This window comes from Myxocyprinus asiaticus, chromosome 30 (genome assembly GCF_019703515.2).
Source record: "Myxocyprinus asiaticus isolate MX2 ecotype Aquarium Trade chromosome 30, UBuf_Myxa_2, whole genome shotgun sequence".
NCBI classification, from domain to species: Eukaryota; Metazoa; Chordata; class Actinopteri; order Cypriniformes; family Catostomidae; genus Myxocyprinus; species Myxocyprinus asiaticus.
In genome coordinates this window covers 34,465,281-34,487,172 of record NC_059373.1, presented here as the reverse complement: position 1 = coordinate 34,487,172, position 21,892 = coordinate 34,465,281, and the positions used below count along the sequence as shown (strand labels likewise).

The 21,892-nt window shown below is 42.1% G+C and overlaps 1 protein-coding gene across 1 annotated transcript; it reads left to right on the top strand.

Annotated features, from left to right (window-relative positions):
* Positions 1–1,900: 1,900 nt before the first annotated feature.
* On the top strand, positions 1,901–14,579 carry sdhaf3 (succinate dehydrogenase complex assembly factor 3). Its single transcript, XM_051663605.1, has 2 exons — positions 1,901–2,355; positions 14,193–14,579. Exons 1-2 carry the CDS (start codon positions 2,179–2,181, stop codon positions 14,385–14,387), a joined length of 372 nt encoding a protein of 123 aa, XP_051519565.1. The 5' UTR covers positions 1,901–2,178; the 3' UTR covers positions 14,388–14,579.
* The last annotated feature ends 7,313 nt before the right edge of the window (positions 14,580–21,892 follow it).

Sequence of the window (21,892 nt, the reverse complement as noted above, 5' to 3'; positions counted from 1 at the left end):
TTGATTTTGAATATGATTAGTAACCGCATTATTTTGATTTTGAATCTGATGAGTAACAGCATTATTTTGATTTTGAATATGATTATTAACCACATTATTTTGATTTTGAATTTGATTATTAACCGCATTCTTTTGATTTTGAATTTGATTATTAACCGCATTCTTTTGATTTTGAATCTGATTAGTAACCGCATTCTTTTGATTTTGAATTTGATTATTAACCGCATTCTTTTGATTTTGAATTTGATTAGTAACAGCATTATTTTGATTTTGAATATGATTATTAACCGCATTATTTTGATTTTGAATTTGATTATTAACCGCATTCTTTTGATTTTGAATCTGATTAGTAACCGCATTCTTTTGATTTTGAATTTGATTATTAACCGCATTCTTTTGATTTTGAATTTGATTAGTAACAGCATTCTTTTGATTTTGAATCTGATTAGTAACCGCATTCTTTTGATTTGGAATCTGATTAGTAACCGCATTCTTTTGATTTTGAATTTTATTATTAACCGCATTCTTTTGATTTTGAATTTGATTAGTAACAGCATTCTTTTGATTTGGAATCTGATTAGTAACCGCATTATTTTGATTTTGAATATGATTAGTAACCGCATTCTTTTGATTTTGAATCTGATGAGTAACAGCATTCTTTTGATTTTGAATTTGATTATTAACCGCATTCTTTTGATTTTGAATCTGATTAGTATCCGCATTATTTTGATTTTGAATCTGATGAGTAACCGCATTCTTTTGATTTTGAATCTGATTAGTAATCACATTCTTTTGATTTTGAACCTGATTAGTAACCGCATTCTTTTGATTTGGAATCTGATTAGTAACCGCATTCTTTTGATTTGGAATCTGATTAGTAACCGCATTCTTTTGATTTTGAGTCTGATTAGTAACCGCATTCTTTTGATTTTGAATCTGATTAGTAATCGCATTCTTTTGATTTTGAATCTGATTAGTAACCGCATTCTTTTGATTTTGAATCTGATTAGTAACCGCATTATTTTGATTTTGAATCTGATTAGTAATCGCATTCTTTTGATTTTGAGTCTGATTAGTAACCGCATTCTTTTGATTTGAATTTGATTATTAACCGCATTCTTTTGATTTGAATTTGATTATTAACCGCATTCTTTTGATTTGAATTTGATTAGTAACCGCATTCTTTTGATTTGAATTTGATTATTAACCGCATTCTTTTGATTTTGAATCTGACTAGTAACCGCATTCTTTTGATTTTGAATTTGATTAGTAACCGCATTCTTTTGATTTTGAATCTGATTAGTAACCGCATTCTTTTGATTTTGAATTTGATTATTAACCGCATTCTTTTGATTTTGAATTTGATCAAGGTCTTTCTAACAAGACAGTCCACTGTCGGCCATCTTTGGAACGCTCTCGGGAGGCTATTTCCAGTCATGCCAGTGCAGCTCCTATCTACTTGAATGGGGGAAGACAGAAATCTCAAAAACGGTTGGTCAAGATTACGATTAAAGAACATATTTCAAACCAGCAATAAAATCTGACAATACTGGTATTATTAATTGTGCTTCTTTACCATATATTACGCTAAAACAAGCAATTTTATCGGCTTGTATAACTAATGCGCATGCGCGTTAGCAAGTTGATTGACAGGCGATGTCTGTATCTAAAAGGTGACTGGCTCTTTTACCTGTAAGGCGGAAATTCCTTTCTACATCCGTTGACCGTTGTGCGCTAGAGCTCCTTGGTTGGGCGTTCCAATTTCTCTGTCTGTCTTGTGGCCTGTCTCTGCTAAATAATCTCTGATTTGATTGGCAACCCCGTTTCGTTTGGCTGTGATTGGCAGACGTTTTCTTGGTTGCGCTGCATTTCAATCGCCACCAGAGGGAGGCAGGTACACAAAACACTCTCAAAACGCTGCCGTGAAGAAGTCTACCCATAAACAAGGACATGTAAGGTTAGGTAATAAATACAGTAGTATGTACATGCGACATTTCTTAATGTACAATATCCGATCGCGTCGTCTATGAGCTATGGTTGTGGTGTCTTAAGACTTGTTTGCGGTCTAGGCTTGCTTTCTGCACATTTGACTGTTTTCCTGGGTGCAAACAGGAGTCATTGTCACTATAGCATATCTACAGTATATTGTCAGCCAGGTAAAGACTGTCAGGTTAAGCTATGGCAAATCCAGGCCACGTGTCAAAGGTTCGGTCTCTGTATAAAAGAATCCTGCTATTGCACCGGTTCATGCCCATAGACCTGCGAGCTCTGGGTGATCAGTATGTGAAAGATGAATTCAGAAGACACAAGACTGCATCACATGAAGAAGTCAAGCGCTTCATGGTAGAATGGGAGGTAAGAGTTGAACTAACTGTAAGATCTGCTTATAATTTGAGAGCGAGAAAGCAAAATACATTTGAATCACTTAAGTTTAATAAAGACTCTGAAGATTGTTCTTCAAATAACATCTCGATTCGTCTATATCAATTACACTAATTACACTTGGATGCACGACTTGAGCGTTTGAATGCTATTTGTGCATATTTGTAATCATAAATTGGCTTCCAAACCTCCATCATGATTCTCTAATTTCCCATGTAAATGCAGCCAATATTAATGTGCATGGTCATTCTGTGTAATATTTCAAATTTTGCTTGGGTCTTCAGTGCACTGTGGACGGGTCGAATGTATTTATAAAATGTTGTAAAACGGAACTACTGCATTGCAAAACAAATGTGTTGTACAGGAGGCGTTATTGAACTCAAGAGGAGTTACAAAACCAAGCCCCTTAATGTTCTTTAACGTCCACATGATGGCAGCACGAGCACGCCTTGCTAAATGCTCTGAGAAAACTTGCAGTTCTCTACATCTGCCTAATCTGTGCAATGTCTACCTGGTAGCTCAGTTGTATGCAAAGCACAAACTGTATACATTACACTTTTAATCATCACTTTGATAAGGCATCATTCTTTAATTTAATTATGGTTACAGAATTGTGCCTCCTTATGAGAGCTCTGACGCCATACTCAAATGAAACGTCCCATGACAAATCTAAAGAATGAAGTCAATGCATGAACTCCACTTGAAAATGCAATATAGTACATTTAAGGAGCTAAGATGCAGATGCCCTTATGCATACACTCCTAGGTTGAGAATTGGAAATGCTTTGAAGGAGCAATCAAACTTTACAAGACACATAACACCTGCAATATGATTTGATGCCAGCACAGCAACTTGTGGAAGCAGATAACCACAGTCACATTAACACACAGGCTGAAGCCCAGGGGCCCACATCTTCCAGGGGACCCCGTTCGCTGGAAGACTGCATCTAAACGTGTTTAGCGGGAGAAGCTTATATAAATACGGAGACGGTGCACATCAGTGAAAAGCCGGCCGTGAGCGCATGGTCATACAGTCCCTCACCCACCGTCAGATGACTGCCAGGGAGGCCCCATGAAACGGTGAGCCCATGGGCCCTGATGTACCTTAATGCACACCTGCAGATAACATAAGCATGGACAACACTGGTTCCTGTTGAAAACTTCACAGTCATGCAGTGTGATTTTAAAGAACTGTATGTTCCTGGATTGTCATTGACAGTAACAGATATTCTCTAAGAGAGTATAAACCACCCAATTTCATGTAACGAGAGTCACTCTGCCCTTGCACAGGAGGAAACTTTCTTCTTCCAAAATGGGCAGCTGACTGTGAGGACGGAATTCTAGTACCCTGTAACATTTTATCTATGCATGCATGCAGTTACACAAAAATGAACTGATAATGTAATAAAATAAAAAGGCAGATCCCAAGCTAAAGTATGTAATTTCTCTGCTACCAGCGAAACCAAACAGAATTACAAAAGTAATGATTGGTTTTTAATCAGTATTCCACAACACACCCCCATCTGCCATTGGTCTGACAGGTGCACTAGCGACTGACGCTCAAGGCTGTAGCCTTTAGCCTCCTCGTTAGCGCACCCACCTCTCATCCCGGCTGATGCTGGTTTGAATCCCGCTTGGAGTGGATCAAGTAGGACCGGTTACAGTGGTGTCGTGACCTGGATGGGAGTGAGGTTTATGGGGGTGAGTGTAACAGGAGCCGGCTGGTACGTGATAGCTGTGCGGTATATGTAATCCTCACTCCCCTGGCCGCAAGAGGCGCACTAGCGACTGACACTGGATGCAGTAGCCTTAGGACTCCTCTTTAGCGTGCCCACTTCCAAGCCAGCTGACGGCGGTTCGAATCCCGCACGGAGCGGGTCAAGCAGGTCCGGTTACAGTGGTGCCATGACCCGGATGGGAGTGAGGTTTGGGGGGGTGAGTATAATGGGAGCCAGCTGGTACGTGATAGCTGTGTGGTGTGTGTAATCCTCACTCCCCTGGCCTCAAGAGGCGCACTAGCGAATGACGTTAGAGGCTGTAGCCTTTAGCATCCTCGTTAGCGCGCCTGCCTCCCATGCCAGCTGACGCCGGTTCGAATCCCGTTCGGAGCGGGTCGATCAGGACCGGTTACACTTGATATTCAATTACGTATCTGGACTCTGAAGCAAAACAACTTGAGAACCACTGTCTTAGAAGAGACTTCATATCTGGAGAAAGCCTGTGATCATAGGTTTTGAAACAGATCTATAGGACTTCATACTCAGTCATGCAGCTGTAAATAGTATCCACTCTGATATTAGTTCTGGGAAGGAGCCAGTCTGTACTTTAGACCCCCTCCCCACTCGTTCATTAAGAGGTGAGTGAATCACAGAGAGGTCTCAGGTTTCAAAGCACTGCTGGGGAAAAAAAGAGAAACGCGCAGAAGGGCGGCGGAGCCAGGAACAGACGTAGCGCAAGCCTCCAAATTTGATTAGGATCACTGAGTGTTCACTTTAATCCAGTTACAGTAGAGGGCCCAGGGGACTTCTCATCGCCTAATAAATCGGCCGCATTGCAACAGACAAGCTTTCCCTAAGGAGGAAAAGAAAAAGAGAGAATGTGTGTATGAAAGAGAAGGTGTACGTGTGTGTTTATGTATTTAATGTAATAAAAAGGCTTTTTGCCATTTATTAGTGGTGGTTTTTAAGGCACGTAATTCATCCAGCATCAGTTGTGCTACAGACATGAGTGATACCTCAAATCGTGTAGCTTGTTGTCTAAAGTGGTCAGACTTGGAATTCCTCTGGCAGATGATAAACCGTACAGAATAAAAAAAAAAATATATATATATATATATATATATATATATATATATATATATATATATATATATATTTTAAGAAGGGATCCAAGCCATATCTGTGGACTAGTTTTGGGCAGATTACTTCTGAGATGTAAGCTGAAATTGATTACAAATGAAATTACACTTTTACTTAAATTGTAATCAGTAATTTTGTAATATTATGTTTCAGATTCCTTTTATTAGGTAGTATAATATGATTACTTTTGGATTTGTTATTGCTTGATGAAAATCTTTAAGTGTATTTATAACAATTTGCACTCCTTTCATTAAACAATAATAAACTTGCAATAACTCTGCAATTCCTGCCCGTATATTTTAATGTCAAGTGTGGTAGTGTAACGATGCTGGCAAAGACAGTGATGAAGACGATGACGATGAAGTGATGAACCCAAGTGCAGTTTATTTTTCAAACATGGAATCCCAAAACCCTGACTACAAATGTGAACTAAACATAAACATGAACTTGACTTTGACTAAAACTAGACTTGACATAAAATTGACTTGGTTAGACTTGACATAAAACATGAACATGAACTAAACTTGAAAATAAAAGACATGAAAACAAGAACAAAACACAAACATGACATATACCCCCCTCTAGGGGCGGCTCCCAACACCCCAAAACATAATAACAAATATAATTAGGGAGCTGGGGGGGGGTTGGGGGGGTGGTCCTTGAGACGTGGCCTGCAGAGACAGGGCGTGGGGCATGGGAACAGGTCAAAGCCAATGGAAAGTGGGGCCCTGAGAGGCTCGAGGGGTGGAGCCGATGGGGATGAGGACCAAGCGGAGCCGCAGGGATGGAGGTCCCCGTTGGAACAGAGGTGGGCCTGGACCCTGGAGCAGAGGTGGGCCTGGACCATGGAGCAGAGGCTTGCTTGTGACATGACATGGAGCAGTCTGGGGCTTAGCTGAGACATGGCATGGAGCTGACTGAAGCTTGGCTTTGACATGGCATGGAGCAGACTGAGGTTTGGCTGTGACATGGCAGGGAGCAGTCTGGGGCTCGGCTGTGACATGGCATGATGCAGTCTGGGGCTCGGCTGTGACATGGCATGAAGCAGGCTGAGACTGGGCTGTGACATGGCATGGAGCAGTCTGGGGCTAGGTTGTGAATGACATGGTGCAGACTGAGGCTCGGCTGAGACATGGCATGGAGCAGGCTGAGGCGCGGCTGTGACATGGCAGGGAGCAGGCTGAGGCGTGGCTGTGACATGGCCTGGAGCTGACACTGGCGTGGCGGTGACATGGCCTGGAGCTGACACTGGCGCGGCGGTGACATGGCCTGGAGCTGTCACTGGCGCGGCGGTGACATGTCCTGGATTTGATACTGGCGCGGTGGTGACTTGGCCTGGAGCTGACTCTGGCGCGGCTGTGACATGGCCTGGAGCAGACTGAAGCTTGGCTTTGACATGGCATGGAGTAGACTGAGGTTTGGCTGTGACATGGCAGGGAACAGTCTGGGGCTCGGCTGTGAAATGGCATGATGCAGGCTGAGGCTTGGCTGTTACATGGCATGGAGCAGTCTGGGGCTTGGTTGTGTCATGGCATGGTGCAGACTGAGGTTCGGCTGAGACATGGCATGGAGCAGGCTGAGGCACGGCTGTGACATGGCAGGGAGCAGGCTGATGCGTGGCTCTGACATGGCAGGGAGCAGGCTGAGGCGCGGCTGTGACATGGCAGGGAGCAGGCTGAGGCGCGGCTGTGACATGGCCTGGAGCTGACACTGGCACGGCTGTGACATGGCCTGGAGCTGACACTGGCACGGCGGTGACATGGCCTGGAGCTGACACTGGCGCTGCGGTGACATGGCCTGGAGCTGACACTGGCGCGGCGGTGACATGGCCTGGAGCTGACACTGGCGCGGCGGTGACATGGCCTGGAGCTGACACTGGCGCGGCGGTGACATGGCCTGGAGCTGACACTGGCGCGGCGGTGACATGGCCTGGAGCTGACACTGGCGCGGCGGTGACATGGCCTGGAGCTGACACTGGCGCGGCGGTGACATGGCCTGGAGCTGACACTGGCGCGGCGGTGACATGGCCTGGAGCTGACACTGGCGCGGCGGTGACATGGCCTGGATTTGACACTGGCGCGGCGGTGACTTGGCCTGGAGCTGACTCTGGCGCGGCTGTGACATGGCCTGGAGCTGATTCTGGCGCGGCGGTGACATGGCCTCCGAGTACACGACAACGGCGTTTTGGGGCCTGAAAACGCAAACTTTTGAAAACGGGTTTCAAAGTGCAAGTTTTTGAAAACGATGCCGTTATCATCTCCATGTAAACATACAAAAACGCGAATTTGTGAAAACGATGTCGTCATGAGCATGCGTATTACGTGTTCAGTCTATATGCGCGCAAGTACTTCAAAACTACAATGGCAGACTACAGGACTGTGTTTCAGCTTAGATGTTATGTAAGCTTTGGAAATCGACTCTTTCTCGTGCGGGTAATCCTTCCGTCCCATATTTTTGCTTGTCGGATATACGGGCAAAAAATGCCTCCAAGATGTCAGAATACTTAGGCTGGCATGACTCCCAGTCCGCATTTTCCTGACATTTTGCCGCTTTATAGTCCAGGGTCACTTGTAGTAATAAAGCAACCTCATCATCCGTCCAGACAAAATTGCTCGATGCTTTCACCATCTTCATTGTTTGTATTCACCGCTCTGTGCGCAGGCGTGTATTGTTTCTTTACAAAGTGACATCGCCAACTACTGGCCTGGCATGCATAATACAGCATTTTTAGTCATTTTCGTGGATCCGTGTGAACGGGGATCGTTTTGACAACGTTGTCGTCTGTATGCGAAACTTTTCAAAAAAGCAAAGGAAAAACCTTTCCGTTTTTAGTACATCATTGTCGTGTAAAGGTACCCTTAGATTTTGGTTGGGTAGTTAGGTGTTTTTGATATAGGGCTGATTGAAGATGGGGTTGTGAAAGCAGATGTTAAATGTGAAGTGAAATATGGAATGGATTGTGGTGACTGAACACATCGCCGTTTCACATGAAACGGAGTATTAGATTATTGGCAGCACTATTAAGGTAATAACTGGAATGTAGACCATTTGTAGTTTGAAAATCCCACAACTAAATGTTTTATGTTTTGTAATTATTATCATCATGTAACCAAAGTGACAGTCAATAAGTTAAATGTAATTAAGTGTCTAGGCATGAAACATACTCTATGCATGTATGTTGCGAAGTTCGTAAGCTCATTGTTGCATTCCAAAATGTGTCAAAATGCAGTTCATAACGTGATTCATGTATCATCACAAGGGGTGCTATAGCTGGATTCTTTTCTCTCAAGTATTGTGCTGATTATTGATAAAGATTTCCTGATTCAATTAGATTCCAATTCGCAAGCTCTCAATTTGATTTTGATTTGTTTCATTATCGATTTATATGGGTATATTATAGTTATAATGTCCCGTTTGCTAACCTAAAGAAATTCTCTCCCAGCTAATGTTGTTAATTATACAGAGGACCTTCTAAGTAGGTACATTACGAAAATATTCATTTTACTAATTATGTTTTAATAGTTTTTAATCATTTTGGATTTAAAAATTAACAAATCCATGTATCCATGCATTTATAATTTTTTTGTTACATGTTTATTATTTGATTGCATAATTTGTACTATTTACAGGTATTTACATAGAATTGTTGAACGTGCAAAAAAACGGTACTGTCTCTAAGAAAACCGGCATTTCTGTAAAAAGCGTCTGTAAATAAGCGCATATTAACGAGAGATTTTTTGTTTTGTTGCATTGACCAACTACTGACTGTAAAGAACAGAAAGGCAACTAAAAGAGAAATTATTCAATGACAAATGGGTTGTGTGGATCTGGTCTTGGACACACTTTACTCAGAACAACTTTTACTCTCAACACGCAGTGAAAAGATCTCACTTCATGACTAAATTATACAATTACTGGTGAGTGAAATCTGAACATTTACCAGCCAGTTGCCATATATACATTCAAGTCGCATAGCGTGGAATTTGGTTGCAGATGTGAGTGATTTCCTCTCATTGAAGTTGAGAGTTGTGCATAGAGTAAAAAAAATCTTGGGATTTAAAAATCAATATCGAGATTGTTCAAATGAAGATCATGATGCTTTGGAAAATCTGTATTTTTACCCACCCCTACTCAAGTACTGTCATTGCAGAACAACAGTTAGAGGAGAATCTTGCTGAACAAGTTAAAGTTGACTAGGGCTACAACTAATGATTATTTTGATAATCAATTAATCTAACGATTATTAGAGCGATTATTCGACTATTCTGCGATTATTGCAATGATTAATCATTAGCTCTTAACCGATTATTCAGCTTGTGCTCCGACTTAAAAAGTTTAATTAAATGTGCTTACTAACAATAGAGGACAAAATCATCTTTTAAAAATACCTCTAAATTACATTCACTGAATTAAAGGGAAAATTTCAGTTTAATTCAGTAAAGAAATTCACTGCAAAAAATCCTATTGTTATCAAGTGTTTTTGTCTTGTTTTCCATTTAAAATAGTCTAAAAATCCTTAAAACAAGATACATTTACTTGAGAAGCAACATATAAGATATTTAGACTTGCTTTAAAAGAATGGATCTTAAATATGTATTTTATATATAAGAGTATTTTTTCACTTGGTTATACTTCTGCAAGTGCCGTAAAGACAAAATATACTTATATTCAAGATCTGTTCGCTAATGGTGGCCCGGGTAGCTCAGTGAGTAAAGATACTGACTACCACACCTGGAGTCGCAAGTTCGAATCCAGGGCGTGCTGAGTGACTCTAGCCAGGTCTCCTAAGCAACTAAATTGGCCCGGTTGCTAGGGAGGGTAGAGTCACATGGGGTAACCTCCTCGTGGTCACTATAATGTGGTTCTCGCTCTCGGTGGGGCACGTGGTGAGTTGTGCGTGGATGCCACAATTTTTTCTTCTGCAGTTTAGCTGCTAAAGAAAATGTATGAGTTTTAGATATTTATATTGGAAAACAAAAACAAATCAAAAACTTATTTTGTTGCAGTATATAATGGGGCAAAGACTACCTCTCTCACCTTTCTGTTCACTTCAATCCATCATTAACTCACAAAAAAACAAACTCTCTCTTATAAATAAAGCTACGTATTGCCAATTTACTTCACAATAAGAAATGCACAGTGACGTATTATGATTCAATAAGTTACGAGCCATCATGTTATAATCTAGCTGCATTAAGCATGCTCGCTCGAGGGATGAGCATCCCTGCGACAGAGTATGCCTCAGCTGGGTGCAGTTTCAATCTCTCGCCCTTAGATCAGGACATTCGTGCAACTCATAGAAGAGGTGCTGACCGCACAGAGAAATGCCAGTTTCGGAGTTTGTAGTTATATACATGATCTGCTTCTGTATTATTTGAACTTTAATAAAGCTATAACGCATTAAATATAACTGCATTTAAGATGTAAGAAGAGGTGTTTCCTTTAAAGATGCTCGACATGCATGTTTTACTTCAGCGGAGTGACAGCTCCACTTATTCCACAACGAGAGTGCTTCTGTATTTACTTATTTGGTATTTTTGTATAATTCCCGCATACTTTGCGATTTACATCACCTGAAGCTGTTTGGAAAGTTTAGAGTGCATCTGAACTGTGAGCTGTGTAATTCCTCTCCTCAGTCAGGCGTGAGCTGCAGTGCTCCTCTCACGCATCATCATTAGAGTTTAATGTGATCTCATATTACGTTAAATGAGATCAAACGACTATTCGACAATGAAGATTTTTGTCGACAACATCATCAAATTGTTTCAGCCCTACTGTCGACATGTTTATGCTAACACATCCGGTTTAATGGCTTTGAGGTTTGTTACCGCCACAGTAACACAAAAACACATGTACGTATGTGCAATGAGATTGAAGACTTGCAATGTGTTGGCCATGCATTTACGTCTGTGATTTTGCACTTGTGTTTTCGAGTTTGTTTCTGGCCTTAGACTTCACTTCCTACGTTGAAATTAAGAGAGGTGGTGGTGTGATATATGGCTTAGTGCTGGCATCTGGAAGGTTGCTGGTTTGAGTCCTCTAAGAAATTAACCATGCCCCATTACCATTAACCCCATGTTGGTCTAAGGGGGTTGTTCCTTTAATTGAACTGTAAATCACTTTAGATAAAAGCATCTGCTAACTGACTACCTACTTTCAAGAACAATCATCTATTGGTATTTGTACATACAATTTCTGAGCTCTCTACTGTAATTCATACAGAGTAGCAGACATTGACCTAATCTATTTATCAATATACTGTAGTTCTTTAAAGTTTTTTCCCCTTGGGAAAGTCATTCTATTCCCGACAAGCATAAAGAAGGGTTGCCTGATTACGTAATTTCGATGGAAAGTGAAGTGTTTATATTCAGAAGATGAGCTTTACCAAAAGGCTTGCCATTCAACATACCCACCTCCCCTCCATTCTTAAAATATTACTCCTTGGCAAATGTTCAATCTAATTACATTATGTAGAGGAGGAAGCTTCTCAGACAAATGGCTCTTTGCTTCCAAAATTGAATTGCATCCAAAATTCTAAGACATTAGTTGAGTGAATGGGAGTTATTAATGGTTTTGTTTTCAATGTGTTTTTGTGAATGAGTCTGTCCATAATCTCACGTAGGTTTGATCGTAAGCAGTCACGACAGTTGTGACAGTTTCATTAAGAATGTCCAAACAAGCAAGCCCATTTGGTAGAAATAGTCAGCCCAACTGAGTGTAGCAGAGTGTGAATATGCAAAGTGCCACACTTTAGGACTTTGTGTCCAAGTAATTACTTAACATTTGTCAGTATTCAATTTTCAAGGATCAGGGATGGGAATCTGATAATTCTGGTTCAGATTGTGATTCTACTTAACGATTGTGGTTCCATACAGATTGTTTTAGTACCTTTTGAGGAAGCACCTTCCCAGTAACGGGTCAATTTGTTTGTACCAAATGAAAACAATATTATTTTGGTAACGTATCTTTTTTTTTTCTTCCCTTTTTCTCCCCAACTTGGAATGTCCAATTCCCAATACGCTCTAGGTCCTCGTGGTGGCATAGTGACTCACCTCAATCCGGGTGGTGGAGGACGAATATCAGTTGCCTCTGCTTCTGAGACCGTCAATCTGTACATCTTATCACGTGGCTTGTAGAGCGCGTTACTGCAGAGACATAGAGCATGTGGAGGCTTCACGCTATTCTCCGCGGCATCCACGTACAACTCGCCACGCGCCCCACTGAGAGCGAATCACATTATAGTGACCACGAGGTGGCTACCCCATGTGACTCTACCCTCCCTAGCAACCAGGCCAATTTGGTTGCTTAGGAGACCTGGCTAGATTCGAACTTGCAACTCCAGGGGTGGTAGTCAGCGTATTTATTCGCTGAGCTACCCAGGCCCCCGGTAACGTATCTTTAACCACATGTTGTCTTATGAACAACCAGTCAGTTATCACACTGATTTAAGTCTCATGAGTACACATATTAAAGTAAAACCTTCCTGGTGTAGACAGGCCTTGCGTCTGAATATCCATACTTTCCAACTATAGTGTATGGCAAAACCAGTTTGCCAATGGACTAGTGTGTCCAAATCCTCAGTATTTATAAAACAATAAGTGAGAAATGCCTGGATGACCTATTGTTTCCAGTGAGATTCTGAATTCTGGATTGACTGTAAAGTTTACTATCCCATTATGCCTCTGGAGCTGAGAAGCTCTTCTCAACTGTAGGTGCTCTATATATAAACAATATATATATATATCTAGATGTTAAAACAGTAACTGCTCTGACTAATTCAGTGAATGAGGGAGTCATCAGAGTCAAACCAATAACCTCTGAATTCGAAAATGTGCTTTTGATGCTTCATTAAAAAGAACTAGCTCATAAGAGTCATTCATCTATGAATCGGACTACGCTGGTCGTGCTGTTTGTTTGCTTGTTTGTTTGTTTAGTCGTGACTCGTGGTGTTGTACATTCAGTAGGGGTGCAGGGAATGCTGTCTCTCAGAGTATTTTAGTATGGTGTTTTGTCCGAATAAATGGAAGAAAGAGCTATTAACAGAACTGAACATAATGGAAATCATTTAGTTCCGGTCTTTTTAAAACAATGGGGTGGTTTTCAATTCCCAGCCTTGTCAAGAAGTCAAAATTAATTTGTGCATAATAGTTCTTTTTAAAAGGACAGATTAAGAAGTGACTTAATTCAGACCCATGAGCAGATGATATGTTGAAGGCCAACTTTAATCACAGGCTAAGCGATATCTGTTTTGAGCTTGTAATGTAGAGACTTATAGAAGTGTGAACGTTTAATGCAGACGGTCATTACTGAACAGAGGGAGTGATTTCAGCTCCCTGGAAAAAGAGCGGTACTCCAGCAGGCATTGACCTCCATTAGACCTTAATAGATTCATTGATCCTACACACCTCCCAGCAACCCCTGTGACCTACATTTTGTCATGTGAATTACAATCAATGAATTTCCAACAAAGAGAAATAAATAATTCTGCCAGAGTCTGTTATAATTAATCAATAGCGCTCTATCAAATGAAATTTTTGTGCGCGTGTGTGTGTAAAATCAATACAACGGCCAGTTGTAGGCATTAGTGGTGGGACATGAAGCTTTGGTTACCTTGTGAAAGTTTTCAATGTTATAACAACTAGAGTAGCAGTGTGTCTTAACGAGGCCTGATGCAATTAATTTCCAGCAACAAGCAATTTGTCCACAGACTCCACACTTAACTTGCAACTGCTTCACAACAAGATGTAATCACTGCCAATCAGAAGTATGTTTAATATACAGTTATTTAGAGCATAATTTTGGACAAATTTTAGGCTAAATTGTGGCAGATTGGGACAACATTTGAATTTCCTGTTTTTTATCGCTTGTTGCTTCTGGTAAGGATATGCTGTAATATTCAGAAATATGCTTCTGTTGTTTATGTATTCTGATCTCTCTCTTATTTTCTGTACAGAACTACAAAGACACCCTACAGACGCAGGTGCTGGAATCGGGGGGAAACAAGAAGTTGGTATTTGGAGCTGATTTATCGGAAGAGAAACTCAAATACTTTCAGGATGAGCAAATTGGGCAGCTTTACGAGCTTATGCTTGAGTCTAATAAAACCAACCGGCAGTTTGCCATTCAAGAGGAGGGCACGCCAAAGTAATCCCCCCCCCCCATTTGGGACTTTTTGACTCATGATAAAGCACTCTCATTCATAGCCAAGACTGTTGAAAATGGGTAATTACATTAAAGTGTGCTACAAAGAACTCAAGAGTCTTCATTGTTGATTTGTTTTATGTTTCTGAGGATACAAAAAGAGCAGGTAAAGGTGGCTTTGTGATCAGCAGTTATAATGAGGACACTTAAGCAATTTAATGACAGCGCCACATAGTGGTCAAATTTGTGATTTCATTACTCTCGCAATTTAAAAAATAAATTATAATAATTTTAGAAACATTTGGCCTAAACACAGGATTCTTCTCTCAACATATTCCTGGGGTCTTGCAAAATACCATGATTACCAATTTTTCAAGGTCCGAGATATGCCTTTGTCATTTTTAACAGAGTTGTGTTCCATTTTTTTGTACACCAATTCCCACAAAGTTTGTCTGATCTTTAGGAAAACTGGTTCTGATCATCTTCAGACCAAACCTCATAAATGTGAATCACTGGATTTTTGATTTTCAAAGCTGCTTAACTGTAACCCACCAACAAAGTTGATGGTGAGAATGGAAATATGGCTGTATCTTGGCAATGCTTTGACATACAGTAGTGTGCAAAAGTCTTAGGCACATAAGATGTTTCACAAAAGCATTTGTCTTAAGATGGTTATTTATATCTTCAGCTTTAGTGTGTCAGTAGTAAATATAAATGTTAGACTCCCAAACATTATTTTTGCAAACAGAATAGATTAGAATAGAAGAACAGGGAGCCCTGCAACAGATATCATGGCCCCCACAAAGCCCCCCACTGAATATCATGTCTGTCTGAGATTACATAAAGAGACAGAAGCAATTGAGACAGCCTAAATAGATAGAAGAACTGTGGCAAATTCTCCAAGAAACTTGGAACATCCTTTCTGCCAACAACCAAGAAAAACGTCATGGTTACTTGCGTAACCTCCGTTCCCTGTTGGAGGAAACGAGACGTTGTGTCGATGTAGTGACACTAGGGTCACTCTTGGGAGCCCGAGACACCTCTGGTCTTTGATAAAAGGCCAATGAAAATTGGCGAGTGGTATTTGCATGCCACTCCCCCAGGCATACGGGTATAAAAGGAGCTGGTATGCAACCACTCATTCAGGTTTTATGCTGAGGAGCCGAGACAAGGTCCGGCCATTTCAGCGGGTAGTTCAGCGTTGTGTTGATGTAGTGACACTAGAGGTCCCTATACGAAACGTCACAACTGGATGAATTGTGTTACGTGAACTGGTGGTGTGTGATGGGCAGACCACTGTGTGCCTCATAGCCAACACACCAGGCCAACATGTAACCTCCCCCAACATAGTTATGAGTGTCGAACGGCCCTTTGGGGACAAGTCGACTACCCAAAAGATAGAGACAGGCTAACCCAGTCGTGGCCTCTTTTCCCCTTCTTTTTTTCCACTCCCTAAAAAATAAAGGGGATTATCCGACTTGGCCGCCAAGTCTAGTCAGGAGGTGTCCCTCCCAAGGGGAGGACACCGCGGAGACCACACCTCGCCCAAAGAGAGGGGGGGATATTTTAGTGGAAAAATACGTCTTATGTGTCTTGGCGACCATGTGGAGAGTCTACAAGGTAGATCCTACCTAACGGGGGAGGAGTTACTACAGACATGGAGACTGGGGCAGAGGGGCTCTCCCCAAGGAAGATGCAGTTTGCCAACAGGGAAATGAATTAGCGGAAGATATACATCGCATGGGGTTTTACCTTACAGGGAACCACCACATTCGGAGCACCTACCCCAGAACAGGGCTCTTAATTAGCACGTGTACTGGGCCGGCAGCGAGTCTCTCCGAAAACTCGACTGCCACAGGGCTCGGAGGAAGTCGTTCAGGGAACATAGTTTGTGAACACTACTGGGAATTAATGGCGCACATCTTCAGCTCAAAAGAGGTGGAAGGCGCTATGTGCAAGCGATACACCCAGCTGGCTATCCCAGGCTTATCCGCTTGTATTGCGTGCTTTTACCTGGGACGAAACCGGTTCCACCCGGAGGTTGTAGAACCATGCAAAGATGTTAGGTGTTGCCCAGCCCGCTGCTTTGCAAATGTCTGTTAGAGAGGCACCCCTGGCCAGGGCCCAGGAGGCTGCTACACCCCTGGTAGAATGGGCTCGTAGCCCTACCGGGGGCGGCATGTCCTGGGCGGGATATGCCATAGCTATGGCGTCAATGAGCCAGTGGGCGATCCTCTGCTTGGAGACAGCGCTTCCTTTCCGCTGTGCACCAAAGCAGACAAAGAGCTGCTCAGAGTTTCTAAAGCTCTGCGTGCGATCCAAATAGATGCGTAAAGCGCGCACCGGACACAGCAGCGATAGGGCTGGGTCTGCCTCCTCCAGGGGCAGCTCTCGCAGGTTCACCACCTGATCCTTAAAAGGGGTCGTGGGAACCTTGGCAACATAGCCTGGTCGGGGTCTCAGGATCACGTGAGACCGAACTCCAGGCATGTTTCGCTGACAGAGAACGCGTGAGCTAGGAGAACGCGTAAGCTCCTCTCGGTTCAGAGCATCTCTTTCCTCGGTTTGGAGTTGGACACAGTCTCTTTGACAGCGCGCCTCACGAACGAGCGCACCCAGTCGGTGCTGGCCTGTTTGAAGGCGTTCAAACAGAAAACAGCGGTTCCACTGAAACTTTTTCAGAGGCTCCTGGGGCATATGGCATCCTCAGCGGTAGCCACCCCGCTCGGGCTGATGCATATGAGACCGCTTCAGCACTGGCTTCAGACTCGAGTCCCGAGATGGGCATGGCACCGCGGGACACATCGCGTGGTCATCACGCCGGTCTGTCACCGTCTTTTCAGCCCTTGGACCGACCTCTCATTTCTACGGGCAGGTGTTCCCCTAGAACTGGTCTCCAGGTGCGTCGTGGTCATGACAGACGCCTCCAAAACGGGCTGGAGCGCTGTTTGCAACAGGCATGCAGCCGCCGGCCTGTGGATGGGCCCGTGACTGCATTGGCACATCAACTGCCTCGAGTTGTTGGCAGTTCTGCTCGGCCGTTGATCCAGGGCAAGCATGTGTTAGTTCGAACAGACAACATGGCAACGGTAGCATATGTCAACCGCCAAGGCAGTCTGCGCTCTCATTGTATGTCACAACTCGCCCGCCATCTCCTCTTCTGGAGTCAGCAGCACTTCAAGTCGCTGCGAGCCACTCACATCCCGGGCAACCTCAACACTACAGCGGATGTGCTGTCACTGGAGCGGGGCGTGGCTCCTTTGAGTGGGGCCGCGAGCCCAGGAACCAATCATCGAGCCACGAGGGTTCAGGGGAGAGCGGAGGGTTCCACTCTAACCCGACGCTCGCGGCCGCCTGGGAAAGCATGTCCATCATTTCTGCATCAGCCTGTGACTGGGCAATCGTCCCTGAGGGGGGGAGCCCAGCTTAGGCTTCTGCGTCCGACTGGACAAGCTCGCTCTCCGATGCTGCGCTCGAGAGCTCATTATCTTTGCGGGCTCCGAACAAGAGGACAGACTACAACGTTGCCATGGTCATGTTCTCGCAGTGAGAACATGAACCATCCATGAACGCTGCCTCCGTGTGGGTCGCGCCCAGACATGAAAGACAGCGATCATGACCATCCGAAGTTGAGCGATAACGACCGCAACCAGGAATAACACACAATTGGAATGGCATCTTTAAAAAGACACGTCTTTAAAAAGACGTTCCGTGTGTGCTGCTCTTTTAGAGAAATATACTCTTTTAGAGAAATAAACTCTTTCAGAAAATATACTCTCTTTTTTCTGCTGAAGCGCCCAGGGGCGTTCTCTGCTGTGCACCAGTGCAGAGGAGGGAGAAGCCGCTGAAATGCGCCTTCAGATCCAGTAGAGGTGAATGAACAGTAGTAATTCAGCTCAGTAAGCTGACCGTTTGGCTCCGAAGAGAAAATCTGAATGAGTGGTTGCATACCAGCTCCTTTTATACCCGTATGTCCGGGGGAGTGGCATGCAAATACCACTTGCCAATTTTCATTGGCCTTTTATCAAAGACCAGAGGTGTCTCGGGCTCCCAAGAGTGACCCCTAGTGTCACTACATCGACACAACGTCGAGTGAGTGACAGATAGGGAACTGTGTCTAGGTGTACCTAGGAGAATTGGGTGTTGTTTTAAAGGCAAATGTGGTCACACCAAATATTGATTTAGCTTTTTTTATGTTTACTGGACTTTGTATGACATTAAGTGATAAATGAAAACTGTTTATTTCATTATTTTTGAAGACATCCTCACTATTCAAAATTTTTTGCAAGTGCCTAAAACTTTTGCACAGTACTGTGTATTGAAGCAAAATTTAGTAATCCTCATTGGCACCATGCGTTTTTAAGATCTGTTCATCCAGGACAAGTTTTGAGACAAGGTAAAAAATTGCATAATTTTCTTTGCCTTCATCATGGTCGTGAAAAAAAGCCCAAATCAATAATGCTTCCTTCACTTTGTGAATTATTAGATTGTCTGAAAACAAATACCTCATTAGCCTGAGAGAGTAGCTGCTTAGATTGTTCCATTATAGAGCTTCACAAAAACCATCATCGCTGTCAGCAAGCATCAGCAGAATGGTGGAGATATTTTCTCCAATGTTGAACTTGAACAAATACTGCACTGAATGAGGTGCATCTTTAGTCAAGTAAGAAAACCAATTTGCTTGGCATTTAATGCTAAAATCAATGGTTTGCAAAGAAATCAATATTCATGTGACAGCATATACAGTATAGTGTCTCAACATAAATAATGTCGAGCAAAGTGTTTTGAATAGAGCTGTTTAAGCGGAGGTGGTTTGTTTTGTTGCTGACACTTCAGCATGGCTCCCTCAACACACAAATTAATATTTTTGAATGCCACTTCAATCGTGAAACAAGCTGTAACGACATAATACAGCTCCAGTAAATGTGTGTGCAAGCCAAAAACAGTGATCTCCAACAACTAAGAGCTAGAAAAAATGATACAATGACAATCATGCCATGTATATCTTTTTTTGTTGTTGTTGTTGTTGTTGATGTGTTACAGAAGAAACAAAACTAAGATTCGCTAAAATTCAACAACTTGTTAAAAGACAAAGAGTCAGAGAATGGAGTAAAACCAGAGTGAACTTGTGAAGGTGGAGAACTTTGAGGGAATTGTTGGGGTTTGATTCTTGCTGTTTGCTTCTCAACAGGTAAGCTACACTCTGGTATTGCTACACAAGTTAGCGCATTACTGTTGAGCTTTACGCTTCCTAGTTACCAAGAACCATCCTACTTCTCGTGCTAGATCCCCCACACACCAGCTGATGTTCAATCCAGCGATGTTATCGGATGAGCCGATTCCACTGAAACACTTTCTGTCCAGTGTGTTTTTTAAAGTGGACGTTAAACATTTATCACCTTTTATTTAGTATGGCTTATTTGTTCATAGGGAATCAGAGAGTGCGAAAGGGTGTGATAAGTCTAAAGGGTTTTGGCAAAGGTTGTTTGAAAACATACTTTATTTTTGTAATTCCGTTTAGTGCCACTAGTAGCACAGGAATTGCACACTTCACCTTTAAAGTGTAAAAAAGGACCAAAAAGTATCATAATAGTTCTGAAAGCATGCTATAACAACCTGAAGTTTACATCATTTATAAGTAAAAAATGTTGATGTCTGTTGTGCATTCATGCGAAAACCTGCATTGTTTAGTGCCAAAAACAATGCAAGCTGTCACATGAACAAACAAGCCACTGTGAAAAAGCTCCACTCATAGCGCTCAAGAACAGCAGGCGTCGCAATTTTCAGTGATGAAGTAAATTCCGGGTTGTTTCTTACCAAATCCTATTGTATTCCTTCTGAACACTTAGAATATTATGCACAAGCCGCATGAACTACCTTTATCATACTTTTTTAAAACCTTTTTTTTAAGCTTTAAAGTAAGGCACTATTTAATGACGTATTGAAAGATGGAACATCATCTTTTGTGTGAAAATGATCACACAGAAACACAACATGTTGCTACCGATTGTCCCAGAACCCTGACATCTTCCCAGTTCTGCCAAGTTACCAGAAGCTTCATATCCCATTGGACACCTTTTCACCAATTCAACTGTGCTTACCTTTTCCTGTGGTGCTACTGATAGTGCACAGCAAGGGAAGCCTCAGAAACGTGGGTTCTGCTCTCATGGAAACCAAGAAGAAATTGTGTTCACATAATCAATGATGAGTATGACTCGGAGGTTGCATTTTCCCTCTAAAATGACATTTCTACTCCACTGATGGTTAGGTTAAGGGTTGGGTCTAAGTCATGGGGTAGAGTTAATAAAATATGCATTCCTGTTGAGTGTATTACATAATTTATAACTAAAAACGTGCTTTAAAACACACTTTTGGTGCCACTCTGTGGACATTTCACCTAGAAACTGGAGTTCACTCTTGCCCATACGTTCAACAACACTTCCAGCTTTGGCCACTGGGGGCAGTAGTTTTATTTTCAGTAAGCACAGACTGATTTCAGCTAAAGAACTTTTGACCTACTGTTGCTGAATTCACAGTGTTCCGCAGAAGAAAGTTATATGGGTTTGGAATAACATGAGAGTGTGTAAATTATGACAGAATTTTCATTTTTGGGTAAACTTTTTTAAAAAAAAATACTAGCTAGCAAAAGCACTTGTTAGCAGGAAATTAAAAGGCTATATAAAAGCCTAAGCTTTATATAAATGAGCCTGTCCTCATCCTAAACAAGCTCAACAAAACAGACATTTTTCTGAAGCCCAACATAACAGAACATTAAAGACTAACAAAAATGGCCTGTCTAGTTTCAGCAATGCTACGTTAACATCACTGAAAATGATTGATGTATACCCAAACTCAATTGGATTAAGGACTGTTTTACAAATTTAAATGGATTACACACAATGAAATTCAGTTGTGGCAAACTATTCAAGAACTGTGTTGCATTTGCTCATATTAAGTCAATTCAACAAGCAGCAATAGTCTGTTTTTGACTGAAGCTTGGTGGAGTGAAACGCATGATAACATGAATCATAAACAAAGTTTAAAAAAAAGATTCACTCTATAAAGATGTACATCCGAGATGCTTTGTGCTACAAACATGGGAAGGGCATGACAGAAGTGAAGGTATATCCTCAGGGACTATGGGGAAACTCATGAGTAATCTCCATGCTTTTGTCTCAGCATACAAAGAGAAAGTGATAAAACTGGAGCACACATACTGCAACCTTTTGCTGAAGCTAGTAGAGTAAAAAAAGCAGAACAAAAGAAGGAAAAGGGCAGAATCAATGGCAAGAGACTACAGGTGCATCTCAATAAATTAGAATGTCGTGGAAAAGTTCATTTATTTCAGTAATTCAACTCAAATTGTGAAACTCGTGTATTAAATAAATTCAATGCACACAGACTGAAGTAGTTTAAGTCTTTGGTTCTTTTAATTGTGATGATTTTGGCTCACATTTAACAAAAACCCACCAATTCACTATCTCAAAAAATTAGAATACATCATAAGACCAA